This window comes from Urocitellus parryii, chromosome 5, assembly GCF_045843805.1.
Source record: "Urocitellus parryii isolate mUroPar1 chromosome 5, mUroPar1.hap1, whole genome shotgun sequence".
NCBI classification, from domain to species: Eukaryota; Metazoa; Chordata; class Mammalia; order Rodentia; family Sciuridae; genus Urocitellus; species Urocitellus parryii.
In genome coordinates this window covers 107984118-108011709 of record NC_135535.1, presented here as the reverse complement: position 1 = coordinate 108011709, position 27592 = coordinate 107984118, and the positions used below count along the sequence as shown (strand labels likewise).

Sequence of the window (27592 nt, the reverse complement as noted above, 5' to 3'; positions counted from 1 at the left end):
AAAAAATTAATTTAAAAAATAACAAATAAATAAAAAAGAATATATACAAAAAGTCAACTGGCATTTAAAAAAATATCCAACATCACTTATCATCAAGGAAATGCAATTCAAAACCACAATGAGATATCACCTCACACATGTTAGGGTGGCCATTATGAAAATAAAAAGGAAGCCAGGCATAAGGGTGCACACGTGTGTTCTCAACAACTCAGGAGGTTGAAGCAGGAGAATCACAAGTTAAAGGTGAGCCTAGGCAACTTAACAAGACCCTGTCTCAAAATAAAAAATATAAAAGGCTGGGGGTGGGGCTGGGATTGTAGCTCTGTGGTAGAGCGCTTGCCTAGTATGTGGGGGGGTGGGGGTACGGGAAGGTACTAGGTTCGATTCTCAGCACCGCATACAAATAAATAAAAAATAAAGGTCCACTGACAACTAAATATTAAAAATAAATAAATAAATAAATGGCTAGGGGTGTAGCTCACTTATAGAGCACCCCTCCATTCAATCCCCAGTGCAAAAAAAAAAAAAATAAGAGAGAGAGAGAGAGAGAGAGAGAGAGAGAGAGAGAGAGAGAGAAGGAATGCAAAAAAACTAGAACCTTGTGCAATGTTGGTGGGAATATAAAATAGTACAGCCACTATGGGAATTAGGAGGTTCCTCAAAATAGAATATCATATAATCCAGCAGCCTCACTACATATATAAAAGCACTGAATTCAGGATCTCAGGTATCTGCACTTCCATGATCATTGCATCATTATTCTCAAGAGCCAAGAGGTAGGAACAACCTGACTGTGCATAAAGAAAGTGTGACACATACATACAGTGATGTAAAAAGGAGGAAATCCTTTCCTTCTCTACAACATGGATGAATTTTGAGAGGATTATGCAAAGTAAAATAAGTCAGTCACAGAAGGACAAAAGCTGTGTGAATCCACCAACATGAGGTGTTTGAAATAGTCAAACTGATAGAAGTAAAAAGTAGAATGGTGGTCAGCAGGGCTGGGGATGGAAATTGGGTGGTTGTGTTTCAATGGGTGTTGAGTTACAGTCATGAAAGATAAAAATGTTCTAGAGACTTGCTGTACCACAATATGCAAATAACTAATGACACTGTACTGTACACTTGAAAATTTAGTAAGAGGGGAGATGTCATGCTATGCATTTTACTATGATTTTAAAAAATGGAAAATGGAGGGCATGAGCAGATGATTCACAAAAGTAGCTTCAGAAAAATGGTACTTAAACATATAAAAAAACTAACCTCATTATCATTAGAAAAATAAATTTCAAGTACATTGAAACACTATTCCTTACGTGAAAAGTAAAAAATTGGCAATAAATTAAAATATATAATAACACACTGTACTGGCTAGGCTAAGAGGAAACATAAACTCTCATAGATTGCTGATGAAAACTTCAGTTTTTAACAACCAAGTCTTAGGAGAATCTGAAATTATCTCACAAAACTGCATTTGCACTTCTCTTTTGAACCAAAATCCCATGCCTAGAAACCTACCCTGCAAGTACACCCCCAACTATAGGAAAACCCATATTTTAAGGTTACTTATTATAGCATTATTTGTAATTGCAAAATATTGGAAATAATCTACATGGGTATTTATAAAAGGGTAAACTATGGTACACAATAAAGTAATAAGAAGCTCTCTTTGAATTCCTATGGAGTGGTTTTCAGGATACACTTTACACACACACACACACACACACACACACACACCAGGGGCACTTGACCACTGAGCTACATTTCTTTTTGTATTTTATTTAGAGACAAGGTCTTGCTAAGTTGCTGATGCTGGCTTTGAACTCAAAATCCTCCTGCCTTAGCTTCCCACACATGGGAATTACAGGCATGTGCCACTGTACCTGGCTCAGAATATACTGTTAAGAAGGGGGGGAAAAAAAGCAAAGTCAAAACCTGTACAAAATCTTTCTTTGTATAGAAAGAATCACAGGAAGGATGAATAAGAAATGAAGGAGATCCTTTACCCCAGGGAGTGAGTGGAAATGGACAGAGAGGATATGACACCGCTGACTATACTTTCTATAGTGTTCTGACATTTAAAACCATGCTAATGTATCATAACTAAATAAAACAAACACATAAAAGAACCAGTAATAACAACAACAACAAATCAAAACAAATAAATAAAATTTAAAAGGATAGGGATGAAGGGAAACCAAAATGCAATATGCACAAAAATATTAAACTAACAGTAATAAATAACTTCATTGAGGAGCTCCTGATGTGGGGGGAGGTGCACTGGCCTACATGACTTTGGAAAACAAAATTTTACTCCAAGACTGAGACAGGAAGGATTGTACACAAATGTTAAGGTCTGTAAACAAGTCTGGATGGTGCCTGGCATTTTGCCAGAGGGAGTGGTTAATGTTAAGGTCTGTAAACAAGTCTGGATGGCGCCTGGCAAAATGCCAGACGGAGTGGTTTGTGAAGTAACGCCAGCGAGCCATTAAGTGTGGAGATTCCTTATTGGTTGACTGCTGTATCTAGTTTATGTTAATTAAGATAAGCTGTGTGGAATGTATATATACCCCTCCTGTCCTACAATAAACGGCTCCCACTCCTGCTGTATCAATGTACACAAGTTGCTCATCACCCCCCGGTTATTTTGCCCAGCCAGCCGGGCTGCAGCACACAAATATTGCACTCTAGTTAGTAGATCTGTTTTCTATAAAGGTCAAGGGTCAACAGTTCTGAAACTACTTTACGTGTATTCTAGAATCAAGAAAATATATTGTGGGTAATGAGAGCTAAGTTTGCTATTTGAGATGGGAAAATGTCAAAAGAACACAAGAGCCAAATTAGAAGGACTCCCAATAGTCAAAACTGAGGCCATTGAAGGAAGAACACAATGGGTGCTGGTAATTGATCATACTGCATAGGAAAAAATAAGAATGCACCAGTTCATATTGATACAAATAATTACTTTGATTAATTAATTAGAAGGAAGGGAAAGCTCTTAATTCTAACTAATACAATGTAGATGATGTAAATACCAACTCTATTTGGCAATCGAAATAATAAAATTTTTTCAGCAGAGAATCAGCAATGGAAGTCAAATTTAGTAGGTAAAGGTATCTTTATATAGTTTCAGAGTAACTTTATACATGATAATTATTAAATGAAAAGAGGAAAATCGTAACTTCTAGTGGAGAAACCTGGAACACCACCCTAAATCAAGTGCCTGTACTTAGCAACACCACTAATGGGGCAAGTCAGGATCCTGGACCTCTTCACACCATACACTGAAGGGGACACAGCAAGTCTTCTGGGGTATCCTTGGCAAAATGTACATACAACCTGAATTCATCCCAAGTTGAAAGACATTCTGCAGAAAACTGGCTGGTGCTAGTATTCTTCAAAACCATCATGGTCATAAAAATCAAAGAAAGGTTCCAAATTTTAGGAAATTGAGGAAACATGACAACTAAAGATAATATGTGATCGACTGAATCGACTCCGTGACCCAAAAGCAAAGGGCATTTGTAGGATGAATGGTAAATTTTGAATAAGAAAATGGTATTTTATATATGTTAATTTCCAATTTGGGTCATTATATTGTGATCATGTAAGATATAACAATCTGGGTAAAAGTATAAAGAATTCCTGGTACTATTTATGCATTTTTACAAGTCAGAAATTATTCAATGTAAAAATATTTCTAAATGTTTTTCATTTAAAACTTTTTTTTTTCAGTGCTAAGGATCAAACCAAACCTGGATCAAATGATCTAACACCAAGCTACATTCCTTGCCCCTAAAAATGTTTTTTAAAAATCTAAAAAAATTTTTTTTGCAGTGCTAGGGATCAAACCAAGAGTAGTGTCTCACACATGCCAAGCAAGCACTCTGCCACTGAAGCACATCCCCAGACTCCCAAAATCTAATTTTATCACTCCTGAAGGCCTTTACTCACTTGAAGATTATAAAAGGAGTCAAGAGGAGCACTGATGTTTGATCTTTAAGAAGAAATTTATTTGAACAGAGCAGTTCTTGTGTTGTGTGTCTCCTAAGAGGGACAAATAAGAGGCCTAAGTCTACTGAGCAGGATTTTTAAGAGGCCACTCCAAGAGATGGGTTTACGTTCCTTGAAGTTATGGGGGATGGATGTGGTGCTGACACCTGCCTGAGGCCTCTAGAAGACAGAAGCTGTGACTGTGGCCACAGGTGGTCAGGCAATAGGCAGTAAGAGAGACACTTGCTGCTGTACTGGGGACAAAACAAAGCAGTTGCCTGCTTTGTTCCAAATCCCGGAGGCCAGATACAGGACCTACAGAAGGAATGGCACCTGAGATTGTATTAAAATCGATCGTGTCTATAACTTCTGCAAAAGGGTGAGAACTTTGAAAGAGAGCGAGCCTATGAAGGGCCAAGTACAGAAGAACCAGACGCTTTGTGGAGAGAAGCAGCAGCAGCAAAGGGATATAGACGACTTCTTGTACCCAAAGGAACACAGTGAGGGAGTCCTTGGGAGATCTTCAAGAGAGCTGACAAGAGAAAGAGGTGGCTGACAACACCTGTCGGGCCAGAGAGGGCAGCAAGCTGAGCCGCACAGAACCTTCTGACCTGCCTCCCCTCTCCATGATTTGGCTGTGAGAGAAGCTGGGCACGCCCCTTCCCAGACTGCAGAGGTGCTTTAACTCTGATCAAGTTTAGAGTTTTAATTATTATATAGTTACATTATATTATATATTATATGTGTTATATTATATTGTATATTACATTATATATTATATTATAATTATTATATTATATATATTAGTAAGCACCTAGTTACCAAGACCTTATTTGATGACTTAACGTGACCACAGAATTCTTTATGAATAAGCAGAAGTAACATGAAGTCGGCTGAGTTTTCATCTATGCTAGCAGGGAAATGTATCCCACTAAATCAAAAAAAAAAATGGCTGCCCATTAATTATGATAATAGCAACAACAGTAACCAGGCAAACTTTCACCATCATAGAATCATTAGCCCCTTTCAAACATAGCTCACTGCCAGCCATGGGGCAGGGGTGGGTGGAAGGATAAAGCAATATCAGAAAAACTTGAAAGGGATCTACCTGAAGATTGCTACAGGAAAGGGCAATCACATCCTAAATGGGGAGTGACATATAAAATACAGTCTTGATGGCCTCCCACAGTGGTATCTGTTCCACATTCTGGTGATGAGCCATCCTCTGCTGAACGGGGAACATCAGAAGCAGCCATTTTTACCAACCATGAGGCAGAGGGCTCACCCAACCACCCATGGGTAAACACGCCCACAGCTTTACATGAGAGGGACTTGAATATGTCCTCCTCTTACAACAGGCCACCCTGATGATGAACGCTGCACAGAAACCCCATAGAGCTATGGGGGTGATGGGAGTCTTCTCTGGAGGCATCTCCTTGCTATACTTCCACTGACACATCCCAAAGGCAGATTCCTGAGGTTGGCTTGCCAACAGCAAGCTGAACACTAACTGCAGAGAAGCCGTTTTTCCTTGGTTCTGCATTATCTCAGAAAGCACCTCCTAAAGACAGAGGAAGAGACGGTGACCCCGAGACTGGACGAAAACACACCCAGAGAACACGGGAGGGAAGGAACACAGGTCAAGGAGGCACGGCTCCCACAGAGGGGAGCAGAAGGGCACTCGCAGGCTGTGAGCTTTGGCTGTACCTTTCTGCACACCCAAGTTAAAAGCACAGCTCCTTTGACACTGTCCATGCTGGGGAAGCAAAGGACTCACAGGGGCAGGTCCAGCGGCAGCCGCAGGTCTCTTCCACCCGAATAGGGGACTGGCCACTGGGGCATGAAGGCCTGGGTCCCCGGTCACAGTTGACCCGATGATTCTTCAACAAGGTCTGACCATCTGGCAGGCAAGTGACTGTGTGGCACTGATCTGGCAAAGTCCAGACATCCCCAGGCTGCATGAGATTAAAAACAGAGTCAGGTAAGGAATGGGCTGAGGCACCACAACTCGAAGTCCATCTGTCACACAGCTGACCACCTCTGAGGACTCAAGAGATCGGCCTTCATGGCAAGGAGGCTGTACATGAGATCAGAAGCAGGATTCAAGGTCTACAGATCCCCAACCCCTTCCCACCAAAAATAACAGGAGAGTAGAAGCAGAATTGGACTCAGACCAAGAAGAATGAATTAACCAAGAAGAGCCCAAGAATACATGTGTGATCTTTCAAAGTCAGAAGAAAAGGACTTACCCTCTTCTCATTCCCATCTTCATCCATGCAAATTCTAACAAACCCTGAAACAGATACAAATAGATCTTTCGTTCCCACATATCACCCAGAAATTCTAAGCCATTCTTGATGTCTGCTTGGGCTGCCTGGTCTCACCTTAAAGACAACTCAACTCTGAAAAGAATCTGAGTTGGTTTCATAGCGGGGGCAGAGGACACAAGGTTAAGAAGTGAACATCTGTCCTTCATCAGACATGCTTTGTGGTAATTATTAATTATGATAATAGTAAATAGTGACCCAGGGTGAACTTTACACCATCACAGAATCATTAGCCCCTTTCAAACATAGCTCATTGCCAGGAATGGGGGGGCGGGGGAAGGTAAAGCAAGATCCTAAAAACTTGAAAGGGATCTACCTAAAGATTACTCCAAGGAAAGGCAATAACTCTGTAAGGTTATGGCTTACAGTTAATTACATTAGTAAAATACAATAAAAAAAGCTCCCCCCCCCAGAATTATATGTTTGTGTGAGTTTTTCTTCTTTTGAGTTTCTAACCTAAAATCAACTTAATCTATGGTCCTTTGAATTTAGATTCTATGTTTTTGGACTTCTAACGCCCTATATACTCATGTGAAGAGTGAGTATAGGACTGTGGTCTGCAAGATGTTGGGGTTCCTTGCTTATGCCTTCCAATTTTTTTGTTCAAGATCCCTCTGCACAAATAAGCATGGCTTTCTCAGCTAAGTTTAGATGGATGGTTCCAGTGGAAGGAGGAGGATGAACAGAATACTTTCTGGTGGGCACTGGAGGTTTGTAGTGTTTGCCTTCCATAAGCAGAAACTTAAAAGGTCCTGGTCTAGAACCATCTTCAGTCAAGGGCAGATCTTGTGCTCTTTTTCAGAGGCACCTTGGGTCTCTAACAGTAGTTTGGGTTTTGTGGGGGATTTTGTCATTGCTTTTGTTTTTGAGATAGATATGAAGGAAAAGACTCACCAGAGCACAGCTTGTGGAGGAAGGAACTGTCCAGGGTGACCATCGTCGGGAGGTCTTCAACTCGCTGGAGCCTTACCACATTGGACCTGGCCTCTGGGCCTGCCAAGATCCTCAGTTGGGCTTCGTCATACCGATCCCCAATGCCAATGGGGAACACTGACACTCCTAGAGTTAGCAAAGGGACAAGAAAGGTTCAGTGGTCAGATGGGCTCACAACAGACTGGCTTGATGCTGTTCCCAATACCAGCATGGAACTGTTTAGTCTGGTCACATACAGCAGCCCTGTGAAGAAGGCATTCATTCACTCTGAGCTCCTACTCTGTGTCAGGTACTGTCCTAAGTAGTGGGGACATAGCAATGAGCCAAGCCATAACATCCACGTTCCCTGTCTTCATGAAGCTTATGTCAGGAAGGGATAGACAACAAACAGCTACAAAAAACAAACAAACCAACAAAAGACCCTCAATATATAGTATTTTAGATGTGTACGCATGCTTGTGGGGAAATGAAATGGGATGAGGAGGATGGGAACGCCCAGGAGTAGGGATGGGGGTTATCATTTTATATATGGTGGTTAGAGAAGTGTTCAGTGAAAAGATGGAAACAAGGATAGAAGGAGGCAAGAGGACATCTGAGGGGGGAATAACCCAAGCAGAGAGATCGGCGAGTGTGAAGGCCCAGGGCAGAAGTGCATGCTCTGAGGGCACTGCTCTTGCAAAGCTTCTCAGGCCGTGGTCAGGACATAATGTGTTCTCTTAAGGAAACAGAAACCAGCCAGGACTGGGGGGCAGAGGAGTAACAGGAACTGACTTGGATTGCACAGGATCAGCACAGCTGCCGCTCTGAGAATGAACCATGGGAGACTAGAGTGAAAGCCGAGGTTGCAGTTAGAAAACTACGGGGGTGATCCAAGTGTGAGACACTGGGGACTGGGGTATGGGTGATGGTGTGATCCTCAACATATTTTGAAGACTTGGCTGTGGTTTGCAGCTGGATTGTACGGGGGCATGAGAGAAAAAGAGGATTCGAGGATGCTGGGATCTTTAACCTGAACAACTTGAAAGGACCGAAAAAAAAAAAAATACAACAAGAGGAAATTTGGTTGTGATGTCAGGAAGCTGGTTTACAGGGAATTGCCTGTTAGAACATTGATGCTCAGTTGAGGGGAGAAGTCTGGGCCAAGGACAGGAATATCAAAGTCTGTGGTATATAAACACGTTTAGACTCATGGCACTGTATGAGACCACTGAGCACTGGGTAGAAGAGAACATTTCACAGTGCTAAGCCCAGATCACTTCCTGCCCAACTCTCGATAAGAAATTGAGACTTTAAATAGTTCAGTGACTTGCCCTGAGTCACCTCTAAACAATATTTGCTTTTTTTCCTAATAAAACTCTTTCTCTAGATTCTTGATACTAAAGGAGAAAAATCTCCAACCTAAAATTCCTTAATTCAGCTTTCCAGAAAGTTCTAGGTATTTGTAATTTGAAATAGAGTGGAGTTGCTAGCAACTTTTTAGCTCCTGTGAGTTCATTTTATCATCCAAATATATACCCTTTACCTTCTAGTATCCTTTTTCCTAAAATTATAGATTTCAACAATATATCATTCATTCAACAAAAATATTAAGTGGTCAGCGTTTTGTGAATCGCACACAGGTGATCCAAAAATATAGCAAGATTTTGCCCTTTACAGAACTCCCAGTTTGTTCCAGAAAGAGCTATGTACCAAACTAATACAATACAATTGGCACATTTTGAGTATTTCAGGCTAAGCAGCATTTGAAAAAGGAAGAGTTAGTTCTCCAGGTGGTCATGAGAGGACTTGGCATCACCCTACTCACTCAGACCTCCCTTGGGCACATGATGTCTCCATCCTGGCTCACTTCTGTTGCAATTCACAGCAAGGGTTCTATGGGGCACCAAGGCCAGGTCATATCTATGCCCTTCCCCACCCAAATGCACCATCGTTTGTGTCTTGTCCCTCCAGCTCATTAGCCTGGTAACAGCAAAGGGTTCTGAATACATGAAGACCCTAACAGTTCTCCAGGACCCACAATGAGTCACTCTGGCCTTAGGTGTGTGGCATTCTGGAGAAAGACCAAGAACACCACATTAAAAAGTAAAGGTGTAGAAGTACAGTCATCCCTGGACACAGGAGGAGAATGCGAAGAATTCAAGGCTGTCATCACAGCACACAGACAAGCCCAGTAGAAATGCACCCTTACTATTGATTTGTTTCCTAATAATGCCATGACTGAACTATTTCCTGATGTTTGGTATGCAAGTGGGTATCAAGCAAATTCAAAATCAGCCAGAACATCCAAAAGCAACCTCCACCCACTTTCACTCCTCTGGCTTCTTAGAAGAGTCTCGGGATTGTACACTAGACACTCACGGCTGGATCTGGCCACTCCAGCTGCTGCATCCACTGAATCAGTGGAGATGTCCATGACCAGGACGACCACTGCCTTTGAGGATCCAGGCCTGGCACCATGTACTTCTGAAGTGACATATCGCACAGCAAAAGCCAAAGCATCCCCTGAGAAAGAAGATCAGACCAAGTCAGTACCAACTGCAAAAGCAAGTGTTTCTGAAGCAGGTGCACATCCAGTCTCATGGAGGATCTTTAAATGGTTAGAAGACTGAACAATTTACAGTAGGATCTGGAAGAGACCTGGAAGAGCATCCAGACAAGGCATCAAGTGACAGACCAAGGTCACTCAGTCACTTATGCCAAGAATCAGGACCGAACACATATTTTGCATCCAGGCCAAGGCACCAACATTACCAATTTGGCTGGGGCCTCCCTCCCGCTGCATAAGATCCACTAGATTCAGTAAATGGGCTTTGTCCTGGGCCACATTCCAGGGCACATCGATGGTGGTGATGCTTCCATATTGGAGCACGGATACCTGAGTGAGATGAGGCCCTAATGGAAAAGAAAAAATGAGAGTCATTTTGAATCAGAGCCAGAGCCTCTTTCACCTGTGGCCTCAGGTGTATCACTCACCTATGTTGGCCTTGGAAATGAAAGCCTTGGCAAAACTCTTCATTTCATCAAAGTAAGAAGCTGGAAGACCAGAGGAGCCATCCAGGAGAAGGACCACATCCAGGGGCTGGCTGCAGTCTGCAAAGAGAACAGGAAGGTGAGCACACAAGGACTGCCAGGAGACTCCAAGTCAGGAGCCTCTCGGGGGAGTGTCCCAAAGTCCTGGATGAAGACGGGGGCATAGGGCCAGCCGATGCTCTCCAGCTCCTGCACATCAGCCAGGCACCACATTCAGTGGGCTATGCAGGGCTCTCAGGACCACATGGCTAGGTATTGGGATAGTCCTAAACATACGGAAGAGACTGGCTTACAAAAAGGTTAAGTATTTGCCCAAAATTATCCAGCTAGCAAGTGGCAGAGGTGAGATTCAAAGAATGTAAGGTGATCTGTTTCCCCAATCTGAGTAGTGATGTCACTTGTCACCTGACTTCCTGGCCTTGACTGGAGGACTGTAAGCTACCTGGAATAATTCCATCCATCCAGTGTGGTCTAAAGGAAGCTGACTGTCACCAAAATTGACAGAAGTTACCTTCAAGGCAGAAAGTAGGATTGAGTGGGGATGCAGCTGAGTGATAAAGTAAGACTTGCATTTTTCACTCCATATCCTTGGTATTTTTTAAATATTAATAATAGGCTTGTATGACCTTTGAACTCATAGTCACCAACAAAATAAGATTCCCCAACACACACACCCTCACCTTGCAAAAAAAACAAATAAATAAATCACCATGTAGTTCTCTCCTGCCCAGAGGAGGATACACAGGCACTCTAAGGCACAGGTTTGACCAAGTGCACGGAACAGGGAAGGTGGGATTAGAACCCAAGGGTCACATGACTACAGCTGCACACAGCACCAAGGCTCCTCATTGCTCCCACTCGCACATGAGGCGTCCACATACCTGGGGCAGTGGGTAGAGTGGGCAACTGCAGCCCCTCTTCAGAGCAGCACCTCTGCAGCACCAAGTCAGGAGCCTCTCGGGGGAGTGTCTCAAAGTCCTGGATGAAGATGGGGGCATAGGGCCAGCCGATGCTCTCCAGCTCCTGCACATCAGCATGCGGGCCCACGCCAATGGGCACCACCTGGATGTCTCCAGGCAACCTCTTGATCTCATCAGAAGCAGGATTTCCGGTGACCATGTAGACCAGGTTAGGTGCCTGGTCCCGGTCTCCCTGGCCAGCAGAGAAGCTGTTCTCAGAAACATACTGCAGGGCCAGTCCCGTGTTGGTCCTGTTTCCACCCCGGTAGCGGATCTCCCGCACCTGCTGCAGCACGTCTCCTTTGGACTGCGCCTCGCTGAAGGTATGCTCCACGGTCACCGTGTACGAGTACTGCAGCACAGAGACGTGGATGCTATCCTGGCCCACGTCCATGCGCCGAATCACCTCTTCCATGAACTCCTTGCTCCTGTTGAAGTTGGCCTCCCCAACTTTGTCTGAGCCCTCCAGGACAAACACCACATCCAGAACCATGGAGTTCCTCCTGCGTCCTGATGGTGAAATTTCCAAGAGCCCGGGACCCACAGTGACTTGTGCCACTTGGGGATGCTGCGTGGGTGCAGGGACCTCGGGGGCAAGGTCACAGGTGTAGCTGATGATCTCATCCCTTCGCTGCTCCAACTCGTCCACGCTGCTCAGCACAAAGGCCTTGTTTTCAGGGGCCTGCTTCTCAATGAGGCGGATCTGCTTGAGGTTGGCATGTGGCCCAATGCCCACCGGTATCACAATGACCTTCTTCTTCTTCAGTCCCTGGACATAGCGGACCAAGTTCCGGGTCATCTTTGGGGGTTCCTGGCTGGCAGTCAGGAGCAGCACAATGCGGGAGGCTTCAGGGCGGGTGATTTTGCCAAAGATTTGGAACAGAGTGTACTTCAGGACCTCGCTGGTGGAGGCCACCTGGCTGCCCACGTACTTCACCTGGCTGGTGATGCGCCGCAGCTCTGAGGGCCGCTTCCGAGCCTTGAGTTCAATGTAGGCATGGGAGCCGTCATGGTACTCCACCACAGCTACACGGATCCGCTTCTGGGAGATTTGTAGTCTCTCCATCATACCCACGACAAAGGCCTTCAGCACTTCAAACTCAGCCTCGGAGAGCTTGGAGGAACCGTCCAGCAGGAAGACCAGATCCAGCAGCTTGCTGCAGTAGAAGTCATGCATGGGTGGCTCTGGGGTGTCCTCCACATACGGGGTGGTGGCCCCGAGTGGGGCATCTGTGGGGGGCAACACCAGGCCTCCAGGTTCCTGGCAGGCTTCACAGGTAAGGTTGGCACCATCACAGTGACTGTAGCAGAGGGGAAGAAACAAATGATTCACAAAGAGCCAGCCGACACTCGTCGACCCTACAAAGTAGGACACTGCCCATACTCCCAGAGAACTGTCTTCCTGCTCCTTGGGAACATTCCCACCTAAGTGAGCCATCATTGTTAACCTCTATTTCAAGATACCTGAAAAAGAATCTCTGTTGTTCTCGGCCAGATATTCAGTGATGACTTCTTTCCAACCGACATCTCTAACCGCATTAATATTTAATTATAATTTAAACTTTCTTGCAAGTATCCCCAAGGACAAATATTGCTCTAAAATATTGACGCTGACCAGGACTTATAAATGTTCTATGGAAGATAAATTGCTTATAGTGCTGATTATAACAGAATTTAAGCAGTGTGGATTTTGAGTCATGTTTAATACGTTGGATCTTAAGGAAGAAAAGAAACTCTGGAGTAAAAAAAAAAAAAATTTGCAAAGATGAATAAACATTCGAAGTCCCAGTTTTATCTAGTAGAGTAGTAGATGGGGGTCTTCCAGACCTAGGAAAATCAGTAGCAACTTCGTTCGTTCCTACTCCTGTTATCTGCCAGGTGCTAACTGGCTAGACCCAGTGTCCAGGCCCAAGCCACCCCACAAGTCTGTGTCGGAGCCATTGCCCGCCCACAAATTCCTACAATACCAGCAAATGTCAGGCTCTCCTGATCACTTCACTCTTTTGCAAAGTGACAGGGTACACCAGATCATACTCGAAATCAAGTTGCCCTGTTTGGAACCCGTACAGGCTAGGCCTTCTCCGTTTTTGTGCCCTCTGTCTTCGAGCAACCTGCCTTTGGCACTCTGGGTAAAGCTGAGAAAGCAACAGTGCCCTGAGCCCTGGGAAGTGTCCCCTGTGGCGTGGCTGTCAGGCCTGCCATTCACACTGTTCACAACACTTGATGCCTCAGGCTGTCGGCGTGTATGGCATGTACCATGGTAGCTTCCCCTCCCATGAGCTACCAGCAGAGCAGACAGGGAGAGGCCTCTGAGCTCTCCTGCCCTTTCAGCCCAGAGCTCCAAGCCAGCATTGGACTCGGAGTCTCCGTCTCGGCTTAGAGAGGCTGGGAGGCAGGGTCTGACTGGAAAGTTTCTTGTACTTCCTCATGATCCACACAATTTATTGCTGCAATCCTTAGTTAACGGTGCGTGAGTGACATACTTTCTAGTTTCCTGTGTTTGCTAGAAAACCCACCCCAGGCAGTGTTGGCTCTTGTTTGCACAGATGGTGGCGCAGGATTTGGCTCCCGCAGCTGTGACCACAACCCCTTCCCTAGTGAGTCGAGTTTCTCAAGTTTAAGTTCCCATTAGGTTTGATCGGTGTCAGGGAATGGTGTTGGATACATCAGCATTTTAATAAATGTTCCCTACTTATGGGCAGGACTTCAGAAAGTTCAGCACATGCCCCAAGGACTCCCTCTCACCTCCCCAGGGGCCATTTTCCCAGAGGCAGTTCCGGTGAGAGCCCAGGGTGCCAGCAATGAATGTCTTCTCCCCAGTTCTGAAAGCGCTGTCCTGTGACTTTGACAGCATCCCCAAGATGTCTATGTTGTACATAGGGGTCCGGGGTTCATCTCACTTTCCTTGCCTGCATCCCCACCTTTTTTGAAAAATCTAGCTGGACATGGTGGCACACGCCTGTAATTCCAGCAACTTGGGAGGCTGGCAGGAGGATCGAGAGAGTTCAAAGCCAGCCTCAGCAACAGCGAGGCACTAAGCAACTCAGTGAGACCCTGTCTCTAAATAAAATACAAAATAGGGCAGGGGATGTGGCTCAGTGGTGGAGTGCCCCTGAGTTCAATCCCTGGTACCAAAGAAAGAAAAAAGAAATCTGATTTTCATATATTTGTCCTTGAACTGTCTCTCTTACTACAAGAACAGTAAGAGCCACAAAGAAATGAAAATGATAATTTCTCTGATTTGATCAGTACACACAGTATACATGTATTGAAATATACTGTACCCCACTAAAATATATAAGTATTACATGTTTGAAAGAGAGAGAGAGAGAGAGAGAGAGAGAGAGAGAGAGAGAGAGAGAGAGAGAGAGAAAGGGAAAAAAAGAAATAGAGAAACCATATCCTGTCTTCCAAAAAATACAGGCAAAAACCTTTTAGAAAGTAAAATACTTCAGAAATATTTGGGGGGGGGGTGTAAAACAGTCTAGTCTGCTCTTTAAAAAAAAAGAGAGACACACAAACTCTAGAAACAAACTAAACAATGAACTAAACTAAGTCATCAATGAATTAGCAAATTTACTAAATAAACTCAATGTCTCAGTTCACATAGCTAGGAAGTTTTCTCCAAAGCCCAGCCTCTGAGCAAGCCCCACAGAGGACAGTAAGATTGGCCACTTCATCAGCAACTTAGCAAGGCCCCAAGCAACTTAGTGAGACCCTGTCTCAAAATAAAACATAAAAAGAGCTGAGGTGCTGCTCAGTGGTAACGCATCCCTGGGTTCGATCCCTTCCCCTCCCCACCCCTCAAAAGACTGGCCACTTAGACAACCAGGGAATCCATTTTACCAAGTCTGGCAGCGCGCAGGGTCATCGGGGTTCAAGGTGACTTTCCTTCCAGGGGCTAAGCGCCGGCCAGCCACCTCACACACGGGGCAGTCTTGGGGGTCGATGCAGGTCTGCAGAAGTTCATCCAGGATTTTCCCTGAACAGCACATCTCTCATTAGTAGCTGACCACTCCCCTTTCACATAAGGAAGGCTCCGCTTTCACTAAGGGGCCTGTCTCAGGAGCCATTCTGCCTGCCTCTCCAGAGGCCACCTCACCCCACAGGGAGGAGCATCCCGCCTCCTTCATGCTTTCATTCTTCTTCTGCAAACTTGGAAGGAGGCTTCCCTCCCCCTGCCTCACCTCCTCCAAGCCTGGAATCTTATCTCCAAGGCCTTTCTCACGCTTCTGAAGAATGTATTCAGTCATTTTAGAGCTGCGCTATTCAATATGTCAGCTATTAACCATCTGTGGTTATTTATATTTAAATATAAATTAAATTTATATAAGGCATCCACCACTGCATTCAATGAGGCATTCCCACCATTTGACGAAGTTCTATCAGAAAGTGCTACTCTACGTGTTTGATAAACCCCTAAACTGACACACCAAAGCACTTTGTAGAAAGGACTCACAGTGTAGGGGCAGAGCATTGCCAGCAAGGAGCAGGGTGTACCCTCCCTTACACACAGGCCATGCAGCACAAGGGCCCAGGTTCAATCTCAAGCAACAAAGGGCGGGGGGGAAAGCATTTGATAGGACTAGGTGACTGTGTTCTTTGTGGTGTTGGGGATGGAACTCAAGTCCATGGGCATGATAAGCAAGCACTCGACCACTGAGTCACCTTCCCAGCCCTGGCAGGAGCTCCACCTAGCAAAAGCCAGAGCTTGCCTGGCCTTGATGAAGGGACCCACAGACACACCTGCTGTAGGGTTGTGGGGTTGGGGATAAGGCATCACTGGCAGAGCTGAAATGAAGCAGGATGGGGAGGCTCCCATCCTGGCAATCAATCCCCTCCCTCCTGCCCGGCCCACCCAGGGAGAGCCTCACCTGAAGGGCAGTGTGCATGGCAGCCCTCCACACACTGCACAGGGCAGGCCAGAGGCTCCGGGTGCTGGCAGGTGACGGGACAGGCAGGCGCGCAGCTGTTATAGCGCCACTCACACTCATATCCATTCTCCCGGAGATTCTTCTCCTCACAGCTCTGGGCTGTGTAGACAGAAAAAAAGAGGCCATGAAATCACCCTACAACACCAGAAGCCAGGACTGCAGCGAAGGACCCAGAGAGACCCAGGGAGACAGACCCATGAGGTAATGACTGTAAGACAGGGAGGTGGGGAAGGCGGTGATCAAACCTGGGAACAAGGACTACCAGAGTTGCCAACCGTGGAAACTCCTGGGATTTTTTTAAGGACCATATTTTATATTTATATTTTATTTATATTTAAATCAACTTTCCCAGCCCTGGCAAAACTGAGGGTATGACTTGGTTTCCTACAGAAAAACATTCAGTTGTGTATGCCCAAGGAGGGAAGGCTCCTTATAAATAGGTGAGTTGATTACTAATAGTGGCAAATATGATCAGCTCTAAGTAAAGACATATATTGACTTTCTTCTGTTCACCAGTGTTCCCTCTCATTCTTCTTTAATTTCTCCAGAAGAAAAGTCACCATGCATGGACGTCCTGAATCCACCATGGTTCTCCCTCATTATGTCAATGGTTTACTCACATGGCTGTCTTAACTCTCCTCAGCCCTGGACCATCTCTTTGCACACTACGGCTCTCCCTCTCTCCCACAAAGTGTCCTCTTGCACCCCACAAGGCCTTCGGATCTAGATACTCATTGGGTGAAGGGAGGGTATCTGAGACCACAAGGGTCATCAGGACTCACGGCACAATGTGGCCGTCCTCCAGGTCACCACCTTGCCATGCTGGGCACACACGTGGGCGTAGGCAGCGATGGTGTCACAGAAGCAGGAACAGTCCCCAATGGACTCACAGGAACAGGTGTCGTAAATGCAGATGTCCAGGTACGGCTCAGGGTCCACCTGCAAAAGGAGTTCTTGGGTGGCCTGGGCCTAGGGCCAAGAACAAGGACTCTGGCTCTTGGTCTGCGTGAGAATCTTCTGGTGGCAAGTCGTAGCATAAGTGTTCTCCAGGGTAGAAAGAGAAATGTAGGCCAAAGGTCCCAAAGAGGGAACAGGCAAAAAGGCAAGATTCCTAATTTCTCATCTCGATTCCAGCAAGAAATGTTAAATAAAACCTTTTGCAGAATACCATGTGCATGAGAATGTTTCAAAAGAACATCCCCTCTGTCCATCTTCACCTGCCTCTTGCCACCTATCCATCCCATAATCCATGGATGTTTAGTTGTTTTTACATAAAACACACACACAGGGTTGTCATTCTTCCCTTGTCTCAGTGCATCAAAGAGAATAAGGAGATGCATCTGGACCCACTCAAGTTATCTCACTGAAGAGCTAAGTACGCTGGACAGTAGGACCCAACTCACCCCAAGGACACAGGAAGGAGGGGAGGCCCACCCACTACCCACTTTCCATTACACTAACCACTTCCCACCTTTCCTATCCCCCAAAACATGCCAGTACACACACCTGGGTTTTTCAGGATAGTTGCGATAGAAATGAATTCTCGCATGAAGCCGACCATTGTTTCTAAGACATTCCAACAGTCGTGATTTCCCTGGCTCCTCTCTGCCTACACTCTTCCAACTCAGATACCCAGTGTCTCCACCAAAACAAGAATCCTAAGTACCCTTTGGATCTCCATGGGCTGAGAGATTTTGGATGGACAGAAAGAGAACTGAGATACACGTATTCAAACAGCCTCACCTGCATTGGTGGTACCACAGAGCAGCAGGCCCATGGGTGCAGCTCCGTGTGTACATATGGTCATGCATTGCACACTCACCCACATGCACGTGTGTGCTCACACATACAAAGAAAGACAGTGAAGTGCATTTAACTTTGGGGAATTCCTAATTGTCATTTGAGATAAAGACACAAAAAGAGGTAAAAAATGAAGACTCTGGAGTTAAGACCAGAAAAGAAACTCTGTGAGAAGAGAACTGGACACTAAATGGGTCGTTTGTTCACAGAGGGATCCTTGGAGGGCTCTGAGGCCTGGAGACACAGAACAGTAACAGGAAAAGAAAATCCTTGGTTCTGTTGCTGGAGCTAAAATAATGCCAAGGAAACAAACCCTAAGACTAGGCCAAAAGAGAAGCATTGGCATGTGCCAAGTCTCTTCTTGTGTGGAAGGAAGGCGTTGCACCAATCATCACTCCTCAGAAGCCATCAGCTTTCCCTCTGCTTCCAGCCTGTAACAGTGTCTTTTTTTTTTTTTCTTTTTTAGTGGTGTGGGCGATCAAACCCAAGATGTCATGCCAAGAGTTCTACTACTAAGTGACACCCACAGCCCTGCAATGGGGCCTTGATGCAGATCCCTTCAAGACTCCAGGCTACTTAGTGTCCACTAGAAATCCATGCTCTAGGTGCCCAAGCTACTGGGCTCACCCTTTCGATGACTCTGCCTCCCTCCACCTTTCAAGCCCTTACCAGCTTGTGGCAGTCCTGGAAGATGTCACTGGTGAGGATTCTGCAAGAGGAATCCACCATCGTCTGCTTCATGATGTTGTTATGGCAGGTGGCAGGGGACACGTCCAGTGGCACCTGGGTACAGAGAGGAGCGCACAGTAAGACTCACAGTCAGGCAGTCAAACTGGCTCAACTCAACCCAGAAGGAGGCATGAGACCTGCTTCCCACCCCTGCCACCCACTGCCCACCTTCCATCCCCAGGGAAAGGGGGACAATTCAGACAGCAGGCCTCTTGGGGTCTGCCCACACAGAGTCTGGGACGTACTTTTCTGGTGTCGGCACACTGTGAGCTCACTTTCCAGGAGTTCCCAAAATCCACGGGGTCTTCTTCCACTTTGAGGTTGCTGCTGGTGAAGTCGTTGTTCTGAATGCCGTCAAAATTCCCACATAGGCCACAGACTTGCTCCTGGATAGACAGATTGAGAAGATGAGCACTGTAGACCTCAGGGGCATATTCTATGTCAGTGGGGGAAGAAGGTTCCAGTAACAAAGGATCAGGAGTCATCCGAGGAGGAGGAACAGAAGGAGGAGGAACAGAAGGACGAGGAGAGGAAACAGGGACAGAGACCCAGAGAACTGGAGTGGTCAGCAAAGCCTTGCTTTTGGCAAAGCTTTGCTGATTCCATTTTGAAGTTAAGAAAACAGAGGCAACTTGTACACATCCCATTGTCAAGGGCAGAGGCCTGGAATCCCTGTTTGAACCATCACCTTCCCCAATAAGCCTCTGAGCAGAGAAAGGACCTGGTCAGTTATGACATGGGTAAGAGCACAGAGGACCAGGAAGGGAACATTATAGTCCTGCTGTACCTGGGGAGCCGCAGCCTGTTCAGGGCAGGCTGGCCAGAATTCTGCCATATGACAGAAATTGCCAGGGAAGACACAACCTATTCATTATCACATGTGGAATGTGCAACAAGTCCTGAAGGAGTGGAAACCATCAAGTAAAAACTAGGGAAAGAACTGGCGATGTTTGGCCTGGGAGAGAAGAGCTGTCGTTCTTTTGCAACATGGTTAGAACCCTGTCCTGGGGCAGAGAAAAGAGTTGCTTATTCTGTTTTGCTTCCGTGAGCAGGATTTGGCATGGTACCTTGGGGGTGCCATACAAGAATGTTCTCACAGTTGGACAAAAGGCCAAAGGGCTTTCTGAGGCCTAAGAGCTCTCCTGGGTAGCTGCTGCCCTCTCCCTATCCTCGCTGACTGTCATCCACCCCAAGGCCCTCCTCCACAGCCCTCTCGCCTCCTGGTTCCAACACTCCAGACAGCTACCACCTCAGGGTCTTTTCACATGCTCTTCCATCTGCCTAAGTCCTCTTCCCAGATAGTTACAGTACTCACTCCCTCCCTCCCCTGAAGACAATGCTCACATGTCACCTCTTCAGACAGTCTCATCAGACCAAGTTATCTAAAGAAATGTCCCACAAAAACTTAATCTCGGGCTGGGTTGGTGGCTCAGTGGTAGCGCGCTTGCCCCACACGTGCAAGGCCCTGGGTTCGATCCTCAGCACCACATATAAAATAAATAAAATAATCATGTCCAACTACAACTACTAAAAATAAAAAAATAAAAAAAAAAAACTTAATCTCCTCCAGGATTTTAGAAGGCCAGATAGTGGCCTCCATCAAAAATGTGGGTTTCCTAAACCCTAGAACATGACTATGTCACCTTACATGGTGCTGTAGTTTATATGTGGTTTAGGTGTGCCCCAAATCTTCAAGACCTGGAAGTCGGGTCCCAGTGTGATGATGTAGTAGGAGGTAGGGCTCAGTGGGAGTTAAGTAGGTCACTGGTGGCATCACCCTTGGACAAAATTAATGTAGTTCTCACAAGACCCCAGCAGCTAATTCCCACAAGAACAAGTTTTTTGTTTTTGTTGTTTTTTTTTTAAAGCCTGGCCTGATTCCCTCTGGCTTCCTTTGTCACCATATGAGCCTTTCTGCACGTAGCCATTTCCCCTTCTGCTTTACCACCATGTTGTGATGCAGCCAGGGGTTCCTCCCAAAGGCTGACAGGTGGGAACACCCAATCTTGAACTTTCCACTCCCAAACTGTGAGCTAAATAGAACTCTTTTCTATATAAAGCCTTTGGTATTTTGTTATAGCAACAGAAAATTGTCAGCTATACAAGGGAAAGGGACATGGATGATATGATTGGGTTAAGATCTTGAGATGGGGAGATTATTGTAGCTTATCTAGGGAGGCCAAGGTAACCACTGAATATGATAAGAGGGATGCAGGAGGAGTCATAGTATGAAAGGTGATGTGCCATAAAGAGACAGAGAGACAAAGAACTTGGAAGATGCTACACTGCTGTCTTTAAACGCAGAAGATGGAGCTACAAGTCAAGAAATGAAGGCAGCCTCCAGAATTTAGAAAAGATGGGGAAATGGATTCTTCCTCATGGAAGAATGGATTCCAGGAGGAATGCAGCCCTGCTGGCTGATTGTAGGTTTTTGATCTTCAGAATCAGAACATAATAAATTTGTGTGGTTGTTTTAAGACACTAAGTTTGTGGTAATTTGTTATAGCAACAATAGAAAACAAATAGAAGGGTTAAATACACACAGACACACACATATATCTGATTTTTCCCTGCTATAACCACAGAGCCTTGGATAGTGTTTGACAAAAACTAGACATTTAATATTTGCTGAGTTTAACTGAATGAGTGATTTTCTTTCCAGCAATGGGATGGGTTGCCACGGAGAAGAAAGGACCATGCAGCCATCAGTGGTATATATACAAGCTATAAATATATATGGCATTATCAGAGATGCTGCAGAGATCATTCCTGCCAAGACCAAATCAGCCACCATAGTAAACACAGTCACTTGTCACGTACATACCACTTAGAGAAATCAATAAAGTCCTAACAAACTGTTAGACTTTAGACAAATATGGTCACCTTTCCCAAAAGTAAGTCATCAGAAAGTTTGCAAACAGCTCTCACAAAGTTCTTTCCTATGTCTCAATGATAAGGCAATACCCCAGAATGTTTTGTAGTGCTATAATGATATTTTGCATGATTTGTTTGCCTTTTTTGGGTTAAGAAAACTAAAGAAAAGCTAATATACCTAATCTTTTACTTTGCTCCTTTGTGCAAATAAACTTGCCTAGCAAGGCCAATTAAGACAGTTTGTGTCAGGGACCACCCTAATTTTTGCTATGTTCAACAAGCCTCAGTAAGAGGCAAAGCCAACTGCAACCTTGACTCCATAGCTTTATCTGTATGGGAGGCTGGACTGGAGGACCACCTTCCCCCAAGGTGATGGGAGGTGCCATTTGCTACTCAGAGAGCTGACGAAGGTCCAAACAAGTCACAGACAAGAAAAAACCATGAAAGGCTACTGACCTGGTATGTCTGCTTCAGGACCACGGAGATGGCCAGGTGGTGGTCCCAGACCACAGAGAGGGCTTTGCCCAGCAGCAGAATGATGTACCGGCCAGACTCCACCACCTCAAAGTGAGTCTCATCCTTCATGGGCCTCTTCACATTCACCTGAAGGAAGGCAAAACAGGAAAATGAGAAGTAAAGGAAGGCACAAAAGTCCACATCTTATCTTTTCTTCACATCTACCTGTCTGTCCCCATGGCTGATGAGTGCAGGAGCTGCCCCTCCAGAACACACAAATGTCCTATGTGGTCAGAGCTCACCCCTGTGGCCAGCACGCCTGTGTTCATCTCACCCACCACCCTGCAAGAATATATGACTAAGGGGTGATGATGGAGGTGGCAGAGAATTCATAATTATGAGATTAAAAACACAACAAAACCAACTAATAGAAGATCATCATCATTTTACAAAATGTGAATTTATTTTTTACTCTTGGTCATTAACTACAAGGGTCCTCCAGATATGGTTTTAACCTGACATAGCAAACATTGAAGCACTTCTGGTTGATGATTTAAAAATCCATCCCTTTATAACAATAAATACTAGACTCTCCCACCACTTCCCACTCCCCCAGAGTAGCTATTATCAAGAGCAGGGACTGTGGAGATCAATGCTAGAGCCAGGTTTAAGTCTTTAGAAGGACTCTAGCCTGAACCCTTGACCTAGCCAAAATCATCAACAGTGCCAAACCCTCAAAGCCACTGTGCACACTGGGCTGCTTCTCAGACTTATGAAATCAAGGCTGATACTAAGAACCTGTCAACCCTTTGTAGAGGTCTCCTGAATGACATACTATGTGCAGAGCTACTCATATGTGCAGATTTATCCCTCACGGTCTATACACCTCCTCTTCAATGTTACCAATGTCATCTGTCCTAAATAGAGTTCTTCTTTGAAATGGAGTTGACACAGCCCACCCACAGTCAATCACATTTGCTTGGGAGTTTTCTTCCATAATGGTGAAGAGTTCACTTTCCATCCCCTGATGTCAATGGAGGGTTTTTATAAGAAAGTAAGGATGTAGGCTGAGACCATGGAAGAAAATGGGGATATCTGAACAGATGGAATCCCAGATCTTGGGTTGCCCTACTACCTTATGTGAACCAAAATTGTGGCCTGTGTTGACCTGCCTACCTAAATGTATGTTTCTGGGCCCCACCCAGAACTACTGCATCAGAATCTCAGGACGGAGCCCTGGTATCAGCATTTTAAACAAGATTTCCAGGGAGATTCCTGGGTAATCTTCTGAGAACCACTTCTTAAGCTTTCAGTATACAGGGGCTCAGTCTGTTTACCTCACTTTTGAGCTCTTTCAAAATATTTATCTTAAAGGCTGGGGGCATGGCTCAGTGGAAGAGCACTTGCCTAGCATATGTGAGGCCCCGAGTTTGATCCCCAGCATCTCACACATACACACCAAATGTATCTGAAGAGATCTTAAAAGTGTAAAAGAAAGTAAAAATCTCTAATAACATTATGTGTGTGTGTGTGTGTGTGTGTACACACAGTAGCCCCTGTTTATTCAGTTACAATTAACTGTAGTCACCTGAGTTCCTAAAATATTAAATGGAAAATTCCAGAAATAATAAGTTTTAAATAATTTTTATTATAATGTATTGTTATAGTGGTTCTATTTATTACTGTTGTTGTTAATATATTACTATGCCTAATTTATAAATTAAACTATTATAATATGTATATATAGGAGAAAACCTCATATACACTAGGTTTGGTGCTGTTTTCATTTTCAGGCATCAGCTGGGGATCTTGAAATGTGTCCCCACAGAAGAGGGATCACTGCATAGAGAAGGGAAAGTTCTCTTTCCCTCCGTGTTTCATGCCCTCTCCAGCAATAAGCACTGCTTGTTTCTACAGTTATGTGGACACGATTCTGCATCCTTCTCCACACACAAATGCAGACTTCAACCAAGTTGAAACCTTGTTATCCATATTGATCTGTCACTTGTGCTGCTCATAGACTATGTCCAGGCCAGATGTGTAGCTGGACCTCGGTCTCTGTAATGGCTGTGTCACTCCATTCCCACAGTTCTGAATGGATGCTTGATAAATGCTTCAAGCAAGCTGATAGGGGAACAAGGAGGAGCATGAGGTGGAGGAGATAAGGCTGGCTCTTACCTCGTTGTCAAATAGTTCAATCTCTCCTCCTTCCACCAGGATGGTGACCCGCTTCTTGCATTTCACTGAGGGGTAACTGCACCCCTCATTCCCCACAAGGATCCTAAATGTCCCCGGGTTACTGCCACAGTAATCCTAGAGAAAGAGGGGAGGCAGAGAGAAATATTAACCCTGCTATTTCTCCCAGAACAGAAGATGGACATCTTGTTCTCGTGGGTCTTTAGATACGTGTTACAGGATGTTACCACATCCACAGGTATGTGTTTGTGCCTGTGCATACGCATGGGGTTGGGGGGGTAAACTCCCTCAGGTGTGTCATCCTCATTCATACAGGTGAACCTGGTTCCTATGTCAGTGAGGTACAGGTGTAATGATCACCAGGAGGAGAAGGAGGGGGAGAAGGGGAGGAAAAGCGGTACGTTGCATGCTTTGACAGAAGCTCCAGGCTAAAATCCCCTGCCTAGATCCCATTAATTCTTGGCCACATGCAGGTAATTAGGACAGTCTGACCACATGGCATCTTGAGGCTCTCTTGTCTTGCTGAACCCTGTAAATTGCTGACCCAGAGGGTGTAACCAAAGAGGGCTCAACACCACCCACAGCTCCCAAGCTACTCTCTAGCTGGGTTTAGAGCAAAAAGGAGCACTAAGAGATCATTGATGGTCAATTGCTTAGAAAGTTAAGAAAAAGGAGACACACGCCTGGCAAATAGTTTCCCCCATGGTGGCTACTACTGTGGTGGGATGGAATAAAGATAAAATACTCAATTTGGAGAAACAGTCTTGGCCTGTCACATGAGTAAATTGCGTACCTCTATTACACAGATATACACACACTCTTATACAGAAACATGTGCACACATACACATGTACATACATACATACACACATATATCCATATACACATACACATAAATATGCACAAATACACATGTGCATACACTCACATATATCCATACACACAAATGCACATTATACATAACATTTACACATATTTACACATACTCATACACACATACAACATCTGATCTTCCTCTATAAGATTATGAATCAGTCAACTTCCTAGGCTTGTTCAGCTAACTGGGTGTTGAATGAATGAATGGGGAAGTTAAAAGAGGGAACAAGGGTGTCAGTGATTTATTTGTGGTCACCAGCTGAGTCTTTTCTGAAGGAGAAAGGGTTAAGTCTGATAATAGTACCCAAAGGGAGCTACCGCAAGGGCAGGGTGCCCAGGACTAGCATCAAAAGAGGACCACAGGATTAGCTGTGGGAAAGGAAAATAAGTGACATACAACGGGCACAATTTGAAAGGGGATTCCTGAAAATGGGGCCACTTGGGAAAGTTTGCGTGGGCAGGAGAAGAGCTGCGGAGCAGGAGACGCTGAGCAGCTGCTTCTTCTTGCACAGAATTTATTGTTTGTTTTTTCTGGATGCTCAGGTTTGAAACTGGCTTGGTAGCTCAATAGCAAAACTGATGTCACCCTGACTTCTGCCACCGAGGTGGGAGGTAGCCCAGGAATCAAAAGACAGGCTTTCATTTCTAACCCGTGGAAAAGCTCCAGGGGGCACTCAGCCCAGGTCCATAGGTGTTCCTAAAGTACTTAAGGTACACATCCCCTGTCCCCAGCATGCTCCTCCCTGGGCCAGCTAGGGTGTGCGAGGTGGAGGCAGGCTGGCTGCTGGAGCCCCAGTTAGCTCCGTCCCCTCCCAGCATGCTCTGCACATGTGGTCTTTGTCCTGATGCTCCCTGACTCTGAGGGACCTGCAGCTCCATCTCTGGGGCTGAGGCTCCTCCAGGTTTGTGGTCCTCCCTTCAGACCACACCAAGCCCCCCAACCCTCCTCCCCTAGAGAATGGAGACAGAGAGACCACATTTGTTGAAAGCATCACAGGGCACAGTGTCTCCTCCCTCTGGAGAAAAGCACTGAGCCCCCTTGCTTACTCGTTTGGTGTCAACCAGCAAGAGAAATTTACAGGAATCTATGACGTGGGGAAGGGGAGGTAAAGGGGTTAGTGCCCTCAGTAGCTAAGGTTTCCTGACTTCTTTCTCCTTCTGCCTTGCAGAATGACTTTTTTGTGAACCTGTACCCCTCCCCCTCCCCCTCTTCCTCCTCTTTCCCCTCCCAATTTGAAATTGTACATGGTCAGAAATGACAACAGTAGAGAATGCAATAGCATCAGAGGACAGGCGTGTCATGTCAACCATCCCCCTGTCCAAGGCTGCTGCTCACCACGCAAGGGGGCTAGCAAGGCCGAGGTGGAGGGGTTCTGAGGTCCAGTTAGGCTTCACTTCCCAAACTGTGCATCTTGGTGGAGACTGACAGCTTTTTCTAACTCACATTAATGCTGATTTGGACTGAGTGTGACCTTATGCCCACACCAGTCCTACTCAACAAGTGAGCTTTCTAGGCTGTTCTGAGATACCTCCAGATGAACAGAAGGAAAACAAACACCACTTTGAGTTTTAAACCGCCTACCTCTTCAGGCACCTCTTTCAAGGACTGGAAAATTACTCCAGTAAAACCAGACCCCAGAGTTTTCTCTACAGACAGGAGGGCAAAATCTGACCTGGAAAAGCCCTACTTGCACCTCCCACCCAGAGACAGCACCTCCCCTCCTCACTCTCATTCTTACCTGTGCCAGAACGTACTGGCATTCCCCAGGGAACATATATTTGAGCCCATCAAAGGTGAGGTAGTGAGCCATGCCAATCGCGGAGCAAGTAGCATCACACACGTGGTCTGTGCAATTCCACTTCCGGTCCCGACAGACACTAGGAACAGTAATGTAACATGACTGGGTGGGCACTTTGAATGCATCTGGGTCTTAGGGAACCAGGAGGCACTGGAGGTACAATACTCCAAGTGCCACCCAACCCCCCAGGAAGCCTCAAGAAGTTAAGGGTTTGCAGCTAGAGGAACATGAAATTCACAGGCCCAGCACAGGGCCCAGAAGGACAAAGGGAAAAGATGCTGCTTTCTGGTTACAAGGGAGAAACTGAGGCCAAGAAGGACAGGGGTTGTCCACAGTGGTCCAGGCAGCTGGGGAGGAGGCCCGGATCCTCTCTAGGCCACCCGAATGGATTTGCTCAGCTTTATCCTAGAAGCCACAAGTCGGCCTAATATTGGCCTCAGGGTCTCTGCAGACACACTGAGGTTGAAATCCCTCTGAGGCTAATGGGAAGAATAAGACAAAACAGCAGGAAAGTTCTGAGTCTGGAAAGTTGTAATGAACCATGAACTCCTGCCAGGAGAGGTTTTGTGTGCATGTAGCTATATGTTTAAATCTATAGTGATCTGCCAATGGCCACATGGCCCATCCCCCTGCCATCCGTAACCAGAGCTGACCTTGGGAAGCCCACTCGTGCGTCAGAGGTGGTA

General features: G+C 45.6%; 1 protein-coding gene across 1 annotated transcript in view; it reads right to left on the bottom strand.

Annotated features, from left to right (window-relative positions):
• The window catches only part of Vwf (von Willebrand factor), a 151052-nt gene that overhangs the window by 52125 nt on the left and 71335 nt on the right, over positions 1-27592 (bottom strand). Inside the window, exons 20-34 of the mRNA XM_026403302.2 lie at positions 26847-26985; positions 24214-24348; positions 22036-22182; positions 18951-19091; positions 18646-18759; positions 16959-17115; positions 16117-16275; positions 15089-15224; positions 11165-12543; positions 10227-10343; positions 10005-10145; positions 9612-9755; positions 7215-7379; positions 6243-6286; positions 5771-5948 (exon numbers count right to left, since the gene is read on the bottom strand). Coding sequence (XP_026259087.2) covers positions 5771-5948; positions 6243-6286; positions 7215-7379; positions 9612-9755; positions 10005-10145; positions 10227-10343; positions 11165-12543; positions 15089-15224; positions 16117-16275; positions 16959-17115; positions 18646-18759; positions 18951-19091; positions 22036-22182; positions 24214-24348; positions 26847-26985 — 3296 coding nt within the window. The remainder of the gene's footprint in view (positions 1-5770; positions 5949-6242; positions 6287-7214; positions 7380-9611; positions 9756-10004; positions 10146-10226; positions 10344-11164; positions 12544-15088; positions 15225-16116; positions 16276-16958; positions 17116-18645; positions 18760-18950; positions 19092-22035; positions 22183-24213; positions 24349-26846; positions 26986-27592) is intronic.